The sequence below is a fragment of the Rhynchophorus ferrugineus genome, unplaced genomic scaffold (assembly GCF_030347505.1).
Source record: "Rhynchophorus ferrugineus isolate W39M unplaced genomic scaffold, kcgeb_rfMv2 rfM1, whole genome shotgun sequence".
NCBI classification, from domain to species: domain Eukaryota; kingdom Metazoa; phylum Arthropoda; class Insecta; order Coleoptera; family Curculionidae; genus Rhynchophorus; species Rhynchophorus ferrugineus.
The window spans coordinates 43,439,586-43,460,434 of NW_027472580.1; the positions used below are offsets into that span (position 1 = coordinate 43,439,586).

A 20,849-nucleotide genomic window follows, 5' to 3' on the forward strand; every position below is an offset into this window, starting at 1 on the left:
TAATTCCCTTTAACTTATTCAGTGGCATTATTGTAGACTAATGTCAGTCACATAAGATAAAATAATAGCAAAAATATGTTACAACATAAATCATTTATATTACTAAGGGAGCAAAAATAACATTGAATGACTAACCTAAATTTTATATAATTTATTCAAATTATATAGAAATAAATTCTACATTTTATTTAAATATTCGTTAACAAAATAAAATGCTAGATACATGGCCATTTTTATTCTAAATATAAAATCATAATTCATCTAAGAATGAGACACCGTTGTTTTTCTTAGGATGACGTCGTTATTCTACCTTAAAATGATTCTACAATTTTACCTTAAAATCTGCAGTCGAAGTGCTGCTGATCACAATGTCACAAATAAATAACGTTCTCAGTATGTATAGACTATCACACAAAAAAAACACGATTTTTCAACAACCAAAACAAACTCTGCCTACAATACAATCGACCGATGGCGACTACCCTAGCAGACTTCGACGTTTGCAAAACAACGTGGCCGTATTTTCCCACCCCTGTTACGTCAGGGGGCAGAACCTACGTTGCTGCCAATTCTGGGAAAAAGTATAATTTACACAGAAAAGTAATCGCTATAGGATTATACTAATTTATCACATTGTCACATTATTTTATTATATTATATATTATTGGGTAATATTATGATACGATATTCCATTACATTTCTATTACATATTATGTATATATTCTATATTAATTATATATAAATTAATTACATTATTTTTTAATTATATTAACATACACTCAATATAAATGTTCAGTGTAGCAACAATATTTAAAAAATAAAACAGCGATGTCAACAAACTAATGTTGCAAATTTATCAACCCATTAATTTGATGGCGCTATCGCGCTAATACTCGGATCTTACAATTCTATTTCATAAATTACAATTGAGTGCTTTATTATAAAACTTAGTTTGTCTCACTGAGCACATCAATATACAAATAATATATATAATTTTATCGGTAATAACAAATATATTTGTGTGTTTTATTTTATAACAAAATTACTATTAATTTAATAAAGTAATAAATTAATAAAAGTCACTATCATTGCACTGTTATATTTTGAAATTTGATTAATTACACGCAAAAAGTAAGAAGAAAAAATATTTCAAAGATATTAAAAAATTAATTGAACGCAGAAACATGAATATAACAACTATTTAATGAAATCATTATTTGCAATACATCATCAAACCTACATTTATTTATAATATGATACAATAATCATTAAATTATTTAATAATCAGCAATATTTTTTTAAAAACATCATTATATATACCATAAAGTTTTAACTTTACTACTCAAACTATATTTATAATTTGCTAGGTTGGCAACAATCAGATCAAAATAAAAGTAACCAAACAAAATCATATGTTTGATAGAACGTCACTGTCAAACCATCGCTTGACAGTTTTCAGCAAACATGAACCAATAATCATATTAAAGAACATAAATATAAAGAACAAGTTGTTTATTTGTTATTGTAGAAAAAACAAAGCTCATATCAAAATAACAGGCTGAGATGTCAATAAATTTTAGCAGGAATTTAATAAAAACTAGTTTGCCGTACGTATTTTAGCATTAAATGCAAGAAATGTTTCGGAGTCGAAGCTGGTTTGGAGGAGGATGGGGTCGCCCAAAAAATCCACATTCCTTAGAACACTTAAAATATTTATACAATGTTTTATCTCGAAACCAAACTGTATCGGAACATAATAGGAGTCTCTTAGTTGAAACCTTAAGGTCGATTGCAGAAATATTGATTTGGGGTGACCAAAATGATTCTTCTGTTTTTGAGTAAGTAAGCTTACATGAAATTAAAATATACTTTAAATGTAATTATTTTTAGTTTCTTTCTTGAGAAAAACATGCTTTCATTTTTTTTGAGGATTATGAGACAAAGAAGTGGTGGCTCAAATTATGTCTGTGTTCAGTTGTTACAAACACTAAATATACTATTTGAAAACATTAGAAATGAAACATCTCTATGTATGTGTTTATTAATACCATCATTAATAAGTATAAATAATTCTATATTGTTTTTAGATTACCTATTATCGAATAATCATGTAAATTCAATAATTGTTCATAAATTTGATTTTTCTGATGAAGAAGTAATGGCCTACTATATTTCATTTCTAAAAACACTCAGTCTTAAGTTAAATGCTCATACTATTCATTTCTTTTACAATGAGGTAAATGACTAAATATATATGTTATTCAAATAATTATAATCATATTTGTATTGAAGCACACAAATGATTTTCCTTTATACACTGAAGCAATAAAGTTTTTTAATCATCCTGAATCAATGGTGCGCATAGCTGTGCGGACATTAACTCTTAATGTCTATAAAGTAGAGGATACTAGCATGCTGGCATTTATTAGAGATAGAACTGCTGCTCCGTACTTTTCTAATATAGTTTGGTTTATTGGCAAACATATACAAGAGCTCGATATATGTGTTCGAAATGATGCTGAGTAAGTACAACAATATCAAAACATTTATGAATTATGTAAAATTAGTGAAATATTGTGCATGAAATATTTTTCATATTTTTAATTCAATATTTTGTAAAAAAAAAATAGAAATAGGCCAGTTTAAAACTGGCTTACAATTAAATGATAATAAAAGTAATTTTGAGGCATATCTTCATTTTTCTAACTCATAACACGAGATTTTTTTGAATTAAAATATTTACAAATTGCATCATTGACTAATAACTAATTAGTATTGGTATTATTTTATATAAATTGTATTTTATTTCCAGTCATCAATCGCAAAATAGATTGTCTGATCTGGTAGCCGAACATCTAGATCATTTGCATTATTTAAATGATATTCTTTGTCTAAATATAACAGACCTGAACCAGGTATTAACTAACCATCTCCTCAATAAACTACTGATACCTTTATACATTTATTCTCTTGCTTCACGGCGTCGAAAATCTTCAGTACCTGATGGAATTAATCAAGCAATGGCCAAAATATTAAGTAAGCTACTCAACATTATTTATTTACAACATTACTAATAATTCTCAACTTCCAGGTTTATCAAGTTGCGATTCACCTAGAATACAGGATCCTTCTGCTGGAAAAGTATCATGTGTAGTTGCACTATTTTTACTGTCACAAGTTTTTTTAATTATTTCTCATAGACCTTTAGTACACACTCTAGCTTGGATTATTTTAAAGACAGATAGAACAATTTTTGAAAAAGGTATATAAATATTCTTCAAAAATGTAAAAGTTGTTATATGAACTGTTATTTCCTTTTGGTAGGAGTCACTAAACTTTTAGAACATTATGAGAATGAAAAGAGAGAATTAGAAGATAATTTAAGCGAAAAAGCCAGTGCTTTAAGCACGAGTTCTAAAGAAAATTTAATTGAAGAACCTAAGAACATCACCGATGAAGAAAAGGAAAAAATGGCTAAAGGTCCTGTGGATCAGATTGGAGGCGAGAAACCTTTTCTAGAAACTGTTTACAGCGCATTAGATTGTTCAGAAAACGACTATGCCGCACTTTTTGCTTTAAGCTTATTGTATGCGATGGCAAATAACCGAGGTAGGAATATTAAAACTTGGTAAAACTCAATCAAGCATTTTAGTGACCTATATCTAAGTAAAGCATGCTAATGAGTTTAATTCTTTATTCATAGGTGTGTCATCAGATATAATCGAACAAGTTTTAAAACCGAAAAAGTCTTTCTCCTCCAAATCACCAAATAAAGATGTAAAATACACTTATAATACATTTTTAGTAGACAAACTGTTATATATAGTTTCTTTAGCTTGCCAGCCAACTTGCAGGTAATTACTTTACTCGTTATATTTATTACAATTATATTAATTAATTGAACAATTAATATAGAGTTCGTCTAGTTACTCTAGAGCTATCACTAAAATTACTTCTGGGACTTGTGATATGTGACGGTAAAAACATTCTAAATGATGTACACCAACATTCTCTGGAAACGGCCAAATCTCAAAGCATGGCTTTGCTTAGAAACTTTTATAAAAGTGAAGAAATATTTTTAGACATGTTTGAACATGAGTAAGTAACAGCATTATGCAGCAATTAAATGTTATAACAGGGGTTACAACTTGTAGATACTGTGATATGTCAAAGGGATCTTTAAATGTTGAATGGTTGTGCATGGATAGTGCGATACTACTACCTCCCACTGGTACGCCAATGACCGGAATCGATTTTATAAAACGACTGCCTTGCGGTGAAGTAAGTACATCCTCTCCGTTAACATAACTTATATAATAAACAAAGAAAACTTGTCCTTTCCAGAGCGAGAAAGCTAGGAGAGCAATCCGCCTTTTCTTTTTGATGCGCGCTACGTTATTGACTCTTAGCGGCGATGTCGAAACCCAACTACCCCTGACCAACCCGCAAAGTTGTGTGCAGATCGACCAAGCTCTGGATCTGAGTATATCTCGTTGTGTGTCTCCAGCCACTCGAATTAAGCAATCGTTAGCCTTTTATGAAACAATTCCAAACAGATCAAATAACTTAAAAAATCTTTAACCGTATTATTTGACTGAAAGTTCATCAATTAGATGTTTGTTATTGTTTATTTGCTTATTAGCTGGTATTAGTGGTAGCTTTTTGTTTTCTTTTATTAAATGGGAAACAAGAATTTAAGTTTAGTGTGTACATTTATTAACACATTTCATTTATTGTCATTCTATTATTATAAATTTCCTCTCGTATTAAACTAGTCTAAAATATAATAATATATTTTTCTGTCATTATCCATATGGACTTATTCAGTTCATTAAAATTATATATGATTGTTTATATGTTACTGTATATATGAACATACTTACTTACAAATATATGTAAATATAGTGATGACTTGTATATAACTGTGAATTAATTTTAAGGGATTTCTACCAGCGATATCTGGGACTACATTCATGTCAAAGCTCCGTTATTGTATTAAATTCCTTATTAGGAATAACTTGACTAGTGCCCACAAAACAGTATTTCCTGGCTGTTTTACCTTGATCTTATTTTTTTATAAGGTCTGCCAAAAACTAATTAATCGCTGTTATTTAATTGTTTTGATGTTTTTGAAAAGAGACTGCAACTGTACTATAGACACAGGATACTTTGACAAATAATAATGTACAAATATTCATAATTAAAAGAAATATTCCATTAAAATTAAGACCCGGTTTATAAATAAATGTTATATTGTGTGTATGATTGAATGTATCATTTGGCGTTATAGTGGCTTGCTTTTTATCTGCTAGCGATTGTTTTGTTCAGTGGTATTTAACACAAAACAAACCGCTCATAAAACAAAATTTTTCGTTTCAGATAATTCCGATCTAATTGCCTGTACAGTTCTTTATAAGGATGGTACAAAGATGCGGCGCTTTCTCGTTATTGACATCTTGCAGTTAATATTAGTTGAACCCGACAGTAAAAGGTAAACATTTTCTAAAAAAATATGACATTGGATAAAATGTGTTCTATGTTAATTTAGATATGGCAATGATCTGGCAAGTTGCCAAGGAAACCATATATACATATACATATAAAAATATTCGATACCATTCATAAATTATGATACATGAAGGATTTAAAACAACAAATACTTTTATTTTACTGACTGGAAGACTGTTGAAGGGCGAGTACAGAACAATACTGACGGTTTAAACTTGATTGTAACATAAACCAAACCCTTTGTCTAGACGTCCCACTCATTACACCATTTGGTCTCAACATAAACACACTGCCTTCAGATAACTACGCAATATATATAGTGGCGAGGTTTACATAACACTTGTTTTGTTTAAAAAAATTTGACTGTACTTTGAAGTTAATGATTACATACGACGTAGTTCAGTTATGAACATCATCCAAGCATAAATAACTCTAATATGAATGTCCATTATTTAGATTTGAGGGAGATGCCCAAATAATTTTATATTGCCACTCAAGGATTTACACGTATCAAAATAAAATTATAATGGACATGTTTTTTGATGGCTGAAGAACTAGTTGTTCTGAAGGTGTATTTTAAAGTAAAAGTAACGCCCATATACATAAATTAATAGGTTCAGTAATAAAATCAATATCAACAACAAACATAATCATAATAAAAACGAAACGTCAAGTGATTAGGATATGACTAATTAATATAACTTAATTTATAACTGTAAACGGGTTTACAACTTTGCTTCAGCCGTTTCCCTGTTGGCGACTTTAGCTGCCAGTAGTGGTCGATATAAATAGAAATAATAGAACAGTTTAAACATATAGCAACGTGCTACAGCCTCAAAGATCTGTTGGACAAAAACTCATCCAATGTTTCTAAAAGCAAATGATATGGCTAACTTAAATGCGAATAGTGAAGAAAAATGCAAAAATGAATCATCAAAGTGAATAAAATATTTATGGGTGATCACTGTAGATTATTGTTATATAATCAAAAATGCTATCAAATAATTTTGCTACCATCCATCGACAACATTCGACGAGGCATTGGAAGACAAAAACAGAGATTGGAACATCCACTATGTTGCTTTCTCTATCTGTCATTTGTTTCAATCAGTAGCACACAACCTAATTTTGTAATACTTGCAGTCTTATGAAGAGGCAACAAATAGGATAGAGTCATGTATCGGCCAGAAAAACTACCTAAAATTTAAGTAACAAATTTTTAAAAAGTGGGGGGAAATATTAATATCCATTTGAACGAATGAATGTTACATCAAAACCCTCTGTTTATAGTTCTGTTTCTTTTCTTTTTGTCGTATTTATATTGAAATCTAGATGGTTTGAATAATGACATACTGAAACATTCCAATAACATATATTTTTGTATAATATTGTTGCTAAGGATGAGTAGGACGGGTGTTTGACTAAAATTTATGTTATATTCATTATTTCACTAATTATTATATTTCGAATTATTTTGCATCTTTAATGATTTATTTACATTTAATATAGGTTAGGGTGGGGAGTCGCCAAATTAGTAGGATTCCTTCAGGACATCGAAGTGACCGGTGACAAAGACGATTCCCGTTGTTTGCATATCACTATACATAGACCAATTTCGGGGGCCACGACCAATCGAGTTCCTCTTTTAAGTGCAAGGTTTTTGTTCGATGACAATATCAGATGTATGGCTGCTAAACAACGATTAACTAAGGTATTTACCAAGTTTTCTTCATGTAAAATGTGTTAAGTCGACATTAAATTAATCTAAACTTTCTAGAGTAAAATAAAACTTTTTTCATATGTAAACATTCAAGTTAACATATTGTGTATATTTTTACAATTCTTTTGACATATATTAATTCTGGTTCATTTACTTTTACTTACTGCTATATTCATAGAGTAATGAGAGAAACTTAGTAGGGGTCTCTAGAGAAAAGTTTTGCTACGTCCAATCTCTTGGTAGGATCATAGTTTCCCATTCAAGTAATTTGATTGGTCAGTTTAGACTTTAAGGAAATCATTTAGCAATTAAGACATTTTATTGGTTCTTTGTTAAATGTTGGTGGTGCGAAAATGCAGCACGTGCCTTGACGTCATGTTTCATTGGCCAATTAATACATATTTAAATATACAATATACAAAAAAACTTTGGTGCGTTGCAAATACAATTCAACATTTTCTCTTCCGTTTTTTCCGTTTTCCACATTCGTTTAGTGGCATCAATACGTCTTATTATTTTTAATATATCATCTGGAGTATCATTATATACTATACAATTGAAATGTTTTAAATTTACTTTTTTACCTTATCTATCGTTATAAAAATGTTATATTATCTACGTGACAATATCGCGGGATAATATTAAAATAGTAGCTCAAAGAATACTATTAAAAAAATTTTGTTGAAGTTTGGGGCATCAGATATTGCTTTGCTTCTATAAAATCATTATAATTAAATTCGAACAAAAATCACTATTATTTTTAAAAAGTTTTTCCAAATAACCTGAAATATATATTATAGTACAACATGCGATTTTGTTTGTTCATATAGGAACATCTGGTTGCAGTTTCTGAACTCCTGGTAATACATCGCCCGTTAGTAAAAAATCTAAATTACCTAAAGCGCCTTCATGTTCATCCTCTTCATAGTTCGTTCTGTAAATGATTTTTCAAACATGGTTGCTGAAGGGTGCATACTTCTGACCTTTTTTTTTTTTTGGCCTGGAACCGGGTAGGGGAATCCTGTTACGGATACCTGGTCGGGAAGACCCGCAAGAATAAGCGAGTTGGACTGGTTATGTGGAGGCTGCCTCTGGGCTACCCACTAAACCCCACCCTATCAGCTGATCCAATGACCCTAACTGATACTTCTTACTATTGTAAGGAGGGTGCCCGTAACCGGTAACACCGTTAAGAGGCACAAGGGCCAGGCAAGGACGTGGCGTCGTTATCACACCACGCAGCTTGCGGTACATGAGTTAATCGCTCGCCGGAGAAGGTCGAGACAATTAGGAGTTAGAGCACGACGGGGTAGTGTCGGCTGTGATAGAATGAGGCTACGAAGAGCCGAATGAGTTATTGGCCTGAAATATCGGCCAGCTCGGTAATACATCTATTGTCCGAGAGACGAAGAGTGGAGAAATATCTCGAATAAACCTCGGATATAAAATCGTAAACTTGGGGGACGTCTGTTTCTCTATGAATTTGATTGTTCCTGACGAACCATGGGGCATTGATAATTCTCCTGAGAATTTTGTTTTGAAACACTTGGAGACGTTCCACCTGGCTAGGGGAGACGTATTTTAGATAGACACTGGAGCCGTATAGGACGACTGATCGAACCAGCATCTTGTACAGGAGAGATTTTATAGATAGAGGAAGCCTGCTGGCTCTGTTGATAAGCGGGAACAGCAAATTAACAATACCTTGACCTTTATGGAGGGACTTTTGAATGTGGGAATTCACCTAAATTTGCGATCGAAGACAAGACCGAGATAGGTGACTTCTTCTGACCATGGGATTTCTGCGTTCTCGATTTTAAGACGCGAAATGCTCGGTGCAAAACGCTTCTTGTGGAAGAAGATGGCCTGGGTTTTCTGTGGGTTGACCTGCAACCTCCAGAAATGTAACCACTGGACCGTCTCATCGAGTTGTTTTTGGAGTCTGCTTCGGATGTGCGGTGCTACTCTTGAAGAAGCAAAGTAAGCAGTGTAGTCTGCATAAAAAGCAGCTTCAACTTGTGGTCTCCTAGGGATATCTGAAAGAAAGATATTAAATAGAGCGGGTGCCAGTGGGGAGCCTTGTGGAACTCCTGCATCGATGTTTTCCGGCTAGAGAGAATATCTTTAATCTTCACCTGGAACGATCGTCCTGACAGAAATGATTTGATAAGAGCTGTTAGGTCATCAGGTAGACCTAATCGGATGCATTTCGCCACTAAGCCTTCGTGCCAAACCTTGTCAAAGGCTTTGGTTAGGTCCAAGAAGACCGCTCCAAGTCTTTCACGTCGGTTAAAAGCACAGTTGATTTTTGCGGCCAGCCGATGGGCCTGATGAACGGCTGAATGTTTAGCGCGGAACCCGAATTGCTCATCTGGAATGATATTGTTTGTCTTCGTAAAATCATTGAGGGCATAAAGAATTGCTCTTTCAGCCAGCTTGGAAATGGAACTTAGTAGGCTGATAGGTCTGTAGTCAGAAGGTGATGACTCAGCTCCTTTTTTGGGGATAACTGCGATGAATGCATGTTTCCATGTGGATGGAAAGTGTTGCAGCCTCAGAATGGCGTTGATGATATTACTTAGTTCGGCGAGCTGCTTGTAGGGAAGATTTTTTAGTTGGGCTATCGAAATATTATCGAAACCCGGGGCCTTCTTATTCCGAATCTTGCTGATCATTTGAGTGAGTATTTTAGGAGTGACTAGATGGTTTAAAAGATAACTCGGACGCACTTGCGAACGAACGGAGTTGGAATTCCTAATGATTTCGTCGTTGTCAGCAGCGTTTATATTTGTAGCAGGAGGGAGGCGTTCCATTTGAGCCTCATAGGTTTTAGCGAGGAGCTCGGCCTTTTCGCGGTCGGTGACTGCAAAAGTTCCTGTCTCCGCTGACTTTAAGGGGGGTATGACGTTTTGCACCTTCCCCACGAGGCTTTTAGAGAGTCGCCAGAAAGTTGCGGGGCCATCCAGTCTTTGGTCCGCTAGAAATGAGTTCCATTTCTCGGATCGCCAGGCTTTAATGGATTCCTTCACTTCTCGTTTTACTCTGTTGGCCTCCCTTTTGTCTGCCGAGTTGAGGGTGGCACGAGCTCTACGATAGAGACGATTTTTGAGTCGGATCTGTGACTTGATGCCTTCAGGAACTGGCTCACTTTGAGAGTTTGAATAAGATGGAACTTCGAATGATGAATTGTGATAGGCGGACTGGATGTCTCGTGTTAGCTTCGACACGGCACGCTCGAGTTGGTCGGGTCGATCAATCTTCGGGATTGGACCGGATTCCAAGAGAATTTCCTGATATCTCTTCCAGTCGGTTTTCTTTCTGGCGTTAAAGCGAGGAATTTCGATTGCACAACAATCCCCGAGAGTTAATATAATCGGACGATGGTCCGAATGTAACTCGTCGAGAACTTGTACATCACAAGGACGATTGATGTTCTGGAGAATGAAAAAATCCAGAATGCGTGGAGTGCCCCGTTGTCCAATAGCGGGGTGATGGGTAGGCTCATCCGGCAGGGCGAGACCAAGCCCTAAGTTTGCACTCAGTGCTGCGATGTCGTTGCCTGCTCGATTTGCGCGCTCGCAATCCCACATGGGATGGTGAGCGTTGAAGTCTCCACCGATTATTTTTGAGGTTGGGCCGTCAAAGAGCGTTTTGAAGGCAGACGAGTCATGTGTGGAGCATTTCCTGTACAGAGAGGTGATCGCGATTGGACGATCCTGAGTTTCCACCTGGATAGAGGTGGACTCGATGTTTGGTGACGATACAATTGAAGGCAGAAGGTTGTGTTTAATTCCTTTTTTGACTAGTATAGCAGTTCCGCCACCGCGAGTTGGGATACGGTCATTCCTGTAAACCGTGTAGTTTAGAAGGGAAAAACGATGAGAGGGTTTTAGGAGAGTCTCCTGGATAAGTGCTATATCGATGTCTGAAGACGAAAGAACGAGTTCCAGCTCCACTTTTTTATCGCGTAAGCTGTTGGCATTCCACGACATGATTTTAAGAACTTTGGAAGCAGCCATTTTGACGAGTAGACAACTGCTGAAAGCTAGATGGGAAAGGGGGGGTTGCCGCTTAGGCGGCTACATTGGGAAATAATTGTTGGGATTGAATGAACTGCAGGATGCTGAGCATCTGCTGCAGTGTGAAGGTAGTTGGAAGACCCGCTGACAGTGCAGAAGGTTGCATTGGGGCAGGGGCTGGGATATTGGCGGGAGCCGCCTGGTTGGAGGAGGCCAGCTTTTGAGCTAACCTCCTGCCTCCCTGGTTGGTCCACGCAGAGTTTGTGTTGCCGGAAGCTTGTCTGGATTGGGTTGGTCTAAGATTCCTGGGAGCAGGTCGACAGCTACAGCCTGTGTAATTGGCTGTGTGTGGGTCTCCACAATTGCTGCATTTAGGTGGCTCATCGCGTACCTTGGTGCACAAACGGGTTTCATGGTGTCCGGCGCATTTGACACACCGGGGAGGCGCTCTACAGCGAGAGCTGGAATGGCTAAACAGCTGGCAGTTGTAGCACTGCACAGGCTGGCCGTTGCCTCGCTGAAGTTCGACTTTCACGATTGACAGGCCTATTTTGGTGAGATTAATGATGTTCCTTTCTTCGTTAGGAACAACGACCTGGATTATGGGAAGGTCTTCGCCTGATTTAAGTTTCCACCTTTGAAGAGATTTTGGGTGGAAACCTTGCGAAATAAGGTGTTCTTTGGCTTCGTCAACAGTTACAATCGTTGGGATGTTGCGGATGATGACTCGTATTGCCCTTTCAGAAGGAGGGCAGAAGGAGTGAAATGCGTATTTCCGGTCTTCAAGAAGCTTGGTCAGTTTGCGGAAATCGTTAGAAGTTGGTACAAATAAGCGAGTTCCGTCCTTTCGGCTTAGAGTTGCGGTAATTTCTATTGAATTATCTTTCGCAATTCTAAGGATTTCTGAATATTTTTTCGTGTCACGAAGAACAATGGGTGGGATTTTTTCCTTTCTTGGAGCAGTGGTTGGATTTGGGTTCGCCGAAAGAGTTGGCATAGGTAGTGCGGTTGGTGATTGTGAGGCAGTTCCCGAAGTGTTTGGAACTGTGGTAGCTTGAGGCGATGTATTTAGTGAATTAATAGCCTGGCTACTTACCTGAATTGACTGGGTCGTCTTGACGGCCGCTGGTTTGGGCGTTGGCTGGGTAGCTGTCTTAGTTAGCGGCTTGGTGGACGCTGATCTGACGGCATTTCTGGAGGTTAATGGTTGCGAGTTAGCCTTAGCTCTCTGCTGGATGGGTTGGGTAGACGGCTTGGCAGCCGGCTTGGTTGCAGCTGCATGTCTAGCCTTATCGACGGCCTTCGACAGCTGACTTGGTTGTGGTGGGGTGATGGGGCCCCTCTTCCTCTTTCCCACCACGGTGAATCCATCATCCGGATCTTCATTTTCTAGCGGTTGAGGTGTGATTTCATTTGTTGTCTCTTGAGGTTGATGTACTAACTGCGCCGGGGTGGGGTTAGTAAGGGCGTCTTGCAGCATCATCCGCATTGCGGAGAGCTCTTCTCCTTGCTTTGATAGCAGTATTCGCAGTTGGGTGACCTCAGTTTTGAGCTCTGCGTTTTCAATTTTTAGGTACTCGATGAGTTCATTACCTCTCATCGGGGCATCGTCAGGGCTATCATCGGCACATTTGTCTGTTGTTAGACGGCAACTTTCTGAAGGCGGTGCTGGCTCTGGCGTGTGGGACGCCATTGCCCCGCTTCTAAAACGCTTTCCGGCGTTTACAAACGTTAAACGTTGTCTGTAAATGCGCCTTTTCGGCGCTTACAGACGCTTTTTTTTTTGAAGTAGGCACTGGTGGAAACGTGATAACGGATCGACCGTCTTTGAGAAAGTTTCGGGTAATTCTCGGAAACGCAGGTAGGTTCGGCGGACCGGACACGACCGTTCTCTTCGAGAGCTAGCACGGAACTTCATATTTCTGACCTCATGAGCTTTAGTGGATCCAAAAAAATTTACAAACTATCTTGGTTGAATATCCTTAAACCAATTATATATATATATATATATATATATATATATATATATATATATATATAATTATACAATATATTAATCATTTATTAATTAATATATTAATTTATTGAAAAATATAATAATTTCAATTAAATATAATTTATTGAAAGAAATGAATAAAGTAATTATTAAATTTTTGGCGCACCATAGAAACAAAATGATCGAATGAAATGCTTTCGCTGCTCTTAATATAGCGATTAAACAAGTAATTTTAAAGCAGCAACCTTTAAATATTGGACGTGGCAAAACATTTTTCCAAAATTGCCTATAAAGGTAAATATCTGTTTCCTCTATTGGTATATCTGAAGTGTTTATATGTTAAATGATGATGCCTCACATTATCAATGAATAACATAACAAAAAAAATCATAGCACTTAATATGAAAACCCATTAATGCTGTGAAATTATAACCTTTAATATTTATAATGCATCTAGGGTCGAATAAAAGCTAGGCAGAAAAAGATGCAACATATTGCTCGACTTTTGGAGATTCCTGGTCAATCTGGACCACCAAGCCCCGCATTTACTGGCCAGGGTCTGTACAGTTCCAGGATAACTGGACGAGCTCTTCGAGAAAATAGACCTTTATTTGGACCTAGTAGGGTCCCGGGCTTTGCCGCACCCAGAAGAGAACATTCGCCAGGAGTCATACATAAAGCTGATGACACCAGGAGACATAGAGATAGTAAGTACAAAAATGATTTCAAAATTAAGTACGCCTAAACCATATTTTTAAACCTTAAGTTAATTAAGTAATAAGTTTTAAAAATTAAAAATGCGATGAAATACAGCAGTTTTGCCTGATTAACAAATCAATTTGTTTTGATGGAATCAAAATATTTTCAATATATTTTTCAAATGATAACCCTCATTTGTATGTCAGGTTGGATAATTATAAATCTGTCTTAATAAATAATTTTATTTGAGTTATATAATGTATCTGAAAGAAATGTTGAACTTGTTTCGAATGAATTCGCCTTGTTTTTATTTTTGTTTCTTATAATATACATTTTTTATTTTTAGGTGATAGTCCCACACGTTTATCTACAGCGAGAAAAGACCCTACATCGGCTGGATCGACAAGCAAAAAAGACTCAAGGTCTAGAGATGGTTCTTCAAGCCGGACCAAGTCAAGGGAAGGCTCACCGAGAATGCCTCGCCCTCGATCGGAAGAGATACCGCTGGAGCTTATAAAGAAGGTGCCGAATTCTGAAAATATCGTTCCAAAAATTGGCATCCTACCTAGACCACAAACGGTCAAGTCGGAGCCAGAAGTAGCAACGAATGCCAAGATATTGCAAGCCAAAGAAGAGGAATGCCCGGTCGCTACGGGAATATCCGAAGAGACTTCATTTATTGGAGATGAAACAGAAGGAGACACAAATGGCCTTCAGAATGTTTAGTTGATAAACAGTGTTAATTGTCTAGTGTAAATCTAATGTAAATAATATTGAAACTAATGCGAGCAAGCTTATTACTGTTGAATTTTTATAGAAATAACGAAAGTACCTAAGAGAATAAATTGTGAGCTCAAGAAGGATTTGTTTTTACTTATAATAAAAGGTGTTTTGAATAATTTGTATGTTTCATTTAACTTATTTAACTAATAATAAATTTATATTTATTATTTATATAATATTTTATAAATAAACTTTTTTTCTGAAGTTTTGCAATATTGGCATTTAATTAATTTATACTCTAATCTGCCATAATAGATTATATTGTAATTTGTGGGCGTTTTTATTTATTTATTATTATTATTTATGTTATTGTTTAAATAAAGATGTTTATTCTATATTAATGTATATTTATTTCGCAAGATTTTATATCAACTATTAATTATCATATTCTGATATATGACTTTTTTTCTTAATTGTTATAGCAAAAAAATTGAAAATTTTGCTATTTTCATGTTCTCATTTAAGGAATGAAAATAGTTTTATGAGTGAAAGTAACAATATGCGAAAACAGAATACTTTCCAAAACCAATACTACTAACGAAATTCGTCTAAAATTGTATACAGTGATTAAAAGTGTAGCATTTTTTTAGTGCAACTGCAGCGGAATAATGCCAGCATAAAATGTTTAAAAAAGGCCAACAGCTTTAAGTTCAAATATTACATGAAAGATGGAAACAAAAGTAGAATAAATTAAGTGAGATTTCAAATTTAATCTATGGAAAAACGCAAAATGTTTATCCTCAAAAATCTCCTAAAACCTAAATTCAAAATGTAAAATTTCTTTAAAAAGCAAGGTCGTAGACATTTCAAAATATTTAAATTATCTCTTTCAAACCGACACAACCACTCGATCCCAGTGTGCAGCGTAAAAAAATAATCATATCGAACATTCAGTCTCTGTCATTATCGCAGCCAAGTTGGTGAAAGGGGCGTGAATGTAGTGGTATCGAAATTGTCTGTTTACAAATGTCCTATGAAATCTTAACTGCCTCGTTTTTAGAATCTGATTTAGTTAAATTATTTAATCAATTTATTCTGAATTTTCTTTGCTTTGTTTAATTAAATAGCAATTGTTCAAAAATCAAGACGGTATGTTTACCTGGTGTAGCGGAAAATCATTATCGTTTTTTTCTGAAAGATATCGCTGGGCTTAAGTATGCATTTTATGATTTGTCACGTAAATGTGTCATTTTATTCGATTGCCATCAAGCTTCAAGACTATACATTTTATATTTTGTAAAATGGTGTTATTGTCATAGTTTTATACCTCTTTGAAAATGTCAAGTTTCGTGCCTGAAAACGTGTGTTTGTAGCACGCATACTTTTCTTATTTAATCAGAAAGAAAAGGCCGTTGAAAGTCATTATTTGCTCATAGAAACTTACAGTGGGCCAATCCAATCACAAAAATCACAAAAACAAATGTGGTTTCGAAAATTTAAAAGTGGCGATTTTGATCGATGTAAAAAGAACATATACCAGAACATATATGCGGTATTTTATTACCTGCCATCTACTAATACTGGCCGGTCAGTATTCTACTGGTGGTGAAATGATACTATTACTCTACATGTTAAAACCTCTATCGGTTACTGGATGGTCTAGCACAATTGATTCATTAACCCTTTCCATTTGCGCAACATTTACGATAATCTACTAAATTGTTGCTTGGAACAAATTTCGATAACATTACAGTGCACTGCCTAGAAGAACTCCTAAATATATTGCATGTAATTTAATATGTTCACCGTCTTATTTTACAGTAAAATGGTGCTCTGTGAGGTAAGATTTTAGTAGCTCATAATCCGGATGAGGGAGAAGTTTCATTAATTTAACCTACAATCCCGCATGCCATACTTCATCAAAGGCCTGAGGTATGTCTAGGAATGAAATTGAATCATACATTTTGGCGTTTTGGATTTCCAGATTTATTTTGTTTACAAATCTATACATTTATTCTTTTTTTATTTCATGCTTATCGCGAATCCCAAATTGGTCTTTTGGAATGATTTTTCTTTTTTGTATTATACATTTGAGCTTGTACTGTATTTCCTCAAAAATGTTGAGATTATCGGTAATAAACCTATAGGCCGGTAGGAGGTGACATCTGGTGTTTTCCCTGGTTTGAGAATCATTATAATTTGAGATAGTTTCCAGGTGATAGGAAATAATTAGTTCGTAGTATAGCATTGAATATTAATGTTAGTAATTTCCTTCTCTGATAGTTCCTATAATATTTTTCCGGTTGTTAGATCATATGCAGGCGCTTTTTTACAATTAATCTCTCTAATTATTATTTGTTGAACTTCTTTGACGGTGATACATTGTACTTGAATAATCATAATTTTGAAACAATCAGAAAAGTAAATTTATAACTGTCGCAGCAATAGCAGAACCTGCGGTCTCCTTAACCACAAAATATTGAGAATTTAGAAGAGTATCTTAAATGGGCGCATGCGACATAGTGTTTTAGTTTATTAATTTTCCACCAGATGGCTCGAGGTATAAATTTAAAATTAAAAGTAGCAAAGCTGAAATTTGACACTTTCTGCTTTCAGAAGCCTATTTTAAAAAATAGGAAAGCGTAGTGTACGTATGTTTATACTTGGTGAAAATAATCGAAAATGTATTGGATATTTGAGACTATTTTGGTAATTCTATGCTTCCTATAGAAACAATTTGATTTATATACAAAGAATTTCGGTTTAATTTTTTTTGACAAAGCTTTTGTTGAAAGCGTCTCTTTCATTGCTGACAAAGCAAACTTAAAAAACTTATGAACTTACTTGTTAAATATTGTTATTTTGTTAACTGTGTTTTTATGGTTCTTTTTTAGTTAAAATGATTTGTTTAAATCATAAGACATCTCAACTGTTGCATCCCTAGATGTAGTACCTCTGTCAGAAATGGCTTTTAGTAATAAATAATGAAAAACTATATAACCGAAACGTAGAAGAGCATTGCTTAACAGGGATATGGTTTCCAGTTGTTATTTACAGTGTATGTCTTTTATAATGTTAATTATATGTAACTGATTTGTAACATATAACAAGGCTCCATTTTAGCTATGGCATAGAAGAAAGAAAATATTGATCCAAATATGTTAGGAAATGTGAGTTGAACACTGAAGTTATTAAAGCCCGGCAGTATGATAGATGTAATTTGACAAAGCCAGAGACTTTTTTTACTTCGCTGGTAAATAATACTGTTCTATTGAATTCCCAGATTATGCACAAAACTTAACAAGCAGTCTGTCCAATATCTTAAATCACCAAATGTCTGTATATTTCAAAACGATTAACTATTTTGAGCATTCTGAACGAGACATAAAGCAAAAATGAAACATTTTTTATTGCAACATCTAAATATAACACAGCTTATATGGATGATGTACAATTATCTACTTACAATAATTATTCAGCAAAAAAAAAAGATTTAAAAAAACTTTTCAAAATCAATAGTCTTCAACATATATATTGTAGTGTACTCTATATTTGGCGGAGTTATATATAAGATGATATAAAATGTTCCATATTCTATAGTTTATTAAATTTTGTACATTTGTTTTGTATTAAATCTGTTATATTATGTTTTAATGTATTGTTAGTACAATATATTGTCATTAAACATAGATAATTCTAAGAATTTTCCTTTGATATAATTGTAATCTAAATTTTACATATATTTAAGTAAAATGTATTTTTAAGCTTATATTGCTTTTTTATTAATAAAATATTTTAAATTTCCCGCTATACAAATTGTCAGTCGCACCCTCTGGTGGCAAAAACTTGTTCACAGGTAATACATGGGAGATACACTTCTAATTCCTCTGTCTTTTGTGGACTTAACTAATGATGATAGATGTTTTTGAACGTCGCATTTTAAACAGGTGTTGGTTTGAATAAAGCGAAATTTGAAATCTGCAGGAGAATTTTGGTTTAAAAGGTCAAGAAATAATTTTCTGGTCAAATTCTTTGCTCAATTTCTTTGGAATACTTCAATTCTATTCAATTCAAAAAAAATTCTACTATTTTGAAAAATTATGTAAATTATATAGACTTCTTGTTCGATGTTCTGAAACAATGTGCCTTTCCCTTTTCTTTCTTTTTAAAATCATAAAAGTTTGCAAAAATATTTCGATTCTAAAAATAATTTTAACGTCAAAAAAAGCATCTATATAATATATATTAATTTAGTGATACACCTAATAATAAAATTGAGCTTTTCTCGCAGTTGATCTAGTTCAAACTTGAGTTACCTGTGAACAACAAACAATTTTCATTTTTTTTGACTTGTGCGATCATGTTTCTTGATGTTTCTTGTTCTCAGAATTTTGATGAATTAATTCTCGACTATGTATTCAACAACAATGAAGTATCTCAGGTTATAACATCTTTATGCAAATAAGTAATTAGGTCGAGATTATTTTTTTACCTAAACATTAACCAAATTAGATTCAGTCATTACTTTTCTACATCTTTTTCCGATATTTCTGGTGATTACAGCATTGGTGGGTACAGCAGTAATAGAAAGATATTGGTTTTAAGATTATCCGTTCATCTACGAAATTTTATAACATTTTTGGCATTTTAAAACTTTACCAAGTCATGCTGCAAATCAAATATTTGCCTGTTGATTAAATATTAAATAAATGAATACATGAAAAATGATATATGATAGCAGAGTACGTTGGGCTAAAATATAGTCTATCCAAAGAAGTTTTGAACATATGTCATCAAGATATTTAATATATTGCCTGCCGAATTTGTAAATTCTTTTTAGAATCAGGCAATATCTTCCTTCTCATTTTATTCTAGTTAAAAAGAAACCCAATGCTATCTGATAAGTACGAACGTGTAACCGAAATAACCTGCCAAAGACGTCTGGTTCTCAAACGTATGCAAAATTCTTCAAAACAATAATGATAAGAGATTGTAAATCGGCAAACGTTGTTTTAATACTTTGGTTGTTTTAATAAATTTCAAATCAGGAGCGAGATAATGAGACCATCTCTTGCTAGTAAAATTCGTTAGAGAGGTAAGCATTTTTACTAGTTTTGGGAACTGTCGACTGAAAATAGTCGAAACAGTCGATAGTCACAAAACAGCCGCAACAGTTGATGTTGAAAACGAATAGGTCGAAGATAATTCTTTGGATATGTTCATTTTGAATCAATTTTAATGGACAATTGGCACTGTTAATTAATGTTATATATTAGTGTTCTTACTATACTTTGAATTCATGAAAAAAGAATGAAGTAATTATCCCAAATACGTTTCATCGTATTTAATTTTAATATTAGGAATGTAATGGAGGCATAATATAATAAATGTAATTGATTGTTATATTTAATTCTAATGAGCTTATTGTTTCCAACCGTACTATAAAATGAGACGGATGTACATATTCATTCTCGTACTAAATTTAAAAAAGAAAAGCAAAGAAATAATCGCTGAATACTTTATGAATGTTCTGTGGATATGTAAAAAGGAATGAAATAATAACCCCAAATATTTAATCGTATTTTAATAATATGTTAATGTTAATACCAATGTATATAGATAATACAATAGAACTTAAACAACAACTAAAAACTAAAGATGTACAATAACCATAAATATTAAATAAAAACTAAACATATACCTAATTATAGAAAAAATTAATCCATGACATAACTAAAAATGATCGTACAATAACTGCCAGACTCTTTTAAATAAAATACAATCAAAAGACTTGAACAAAAAGCGAGAGTTAGATCAAAACGAAAAAGTCAATTAAAAAAAATTACCTATTATTGCCATAAAAACAGTGAAAAATATTTTACTATTCATCATTCACTATTTTATTCTTTTTGTCCAATTACATTAATAATCTTGAAAAGTAGCGTTCCAAAATTCTGCTATTATAATGAAAATATATTGTTATTCAAAAGCAAACAATAAAAAAATATATATAACCAAATATATCACATATAAATTTATGTAAGCATACATTCGGCACATTATTTTCAATGTCGCGGCTGGGATAACAGAGCCAGAACATTAAAAATCAGTCGAATGAAACTAATAGAACTAAAAATAGTAATTAAAAGTACACCACTGGAACAGTTAATAGTAAATAGTAGTA

The 20,849-nt window shown here is 33.9% G+C and overlaps 2 protein-coding genes across 4 annotated transcripts in view; one reads left to right on the forward strand and one right to left on the reverse strand.

Annotated features, from left to right (window-relative positions):
- LOC143206789 (follistatin-related protein 5) overlaps positions 1-476 on the reverse strand; it is a 293,592-nt gene extending 293,116 nt beyond the window's left edge. The window contains exon 1 of the mRNA XM_076419521.1: positions 335-476. The gene's annotated coding sequence lies outside the window, so the exon portion shown is untranslated. The remainder of the gene's footprint in view (positions 1-334) is intronic.
- Positions 477-1,421: 945 nt separating this feature from the next.
- Positions 1,422-14,841, forward strand: ema (C-type lectin domain containing ema). Of its 3 annotated transcripts, none has more exons than XM_076419519.1 (15): positions 1,422-1,838; positions 1,891-2,030; positions 2,088-2,236; positions 2,293-2,522; positions 2,813-3,036; positions 3,092-3,262; positions 3,325-3,609; positions 3,704-3,854; positions 3,916-4,098; positions 4,155-4,281; positions 4,345-4,495; positions 5,380-5,491; positions 7,018-7,219; positions 13,701-13,950; positions 14,289-14,841. In XM_076419519.1, the coding sequence occupies exons 1-15, from the start codon at positions 1,627-1,629 to the stop codon at positions 14,666-14,668; spliced, it is 2,967 nt and encodes a 988-aa protein (XP_076275634.1). In that variant the 5' UTR covers positions 1,422-1,626; the 3' UTR covers positions 14,669-14,841. The 3 variants fall into 3 exon arrangements, with proteins under 3 accessions (XP_076275634.1, XP_076275633.1, XP_076275635.1); XM_076419518.1 differs by having other exon boundaries at positions 1,429-1,838; positions 4,345-4,492; XM_076419520.1 differs by having other exon boundaries at positions 1,429-1,838; positions 4,345-4,483.
- Positions 14,842-20,849: the final 6,008 nt, after the last annotated feature.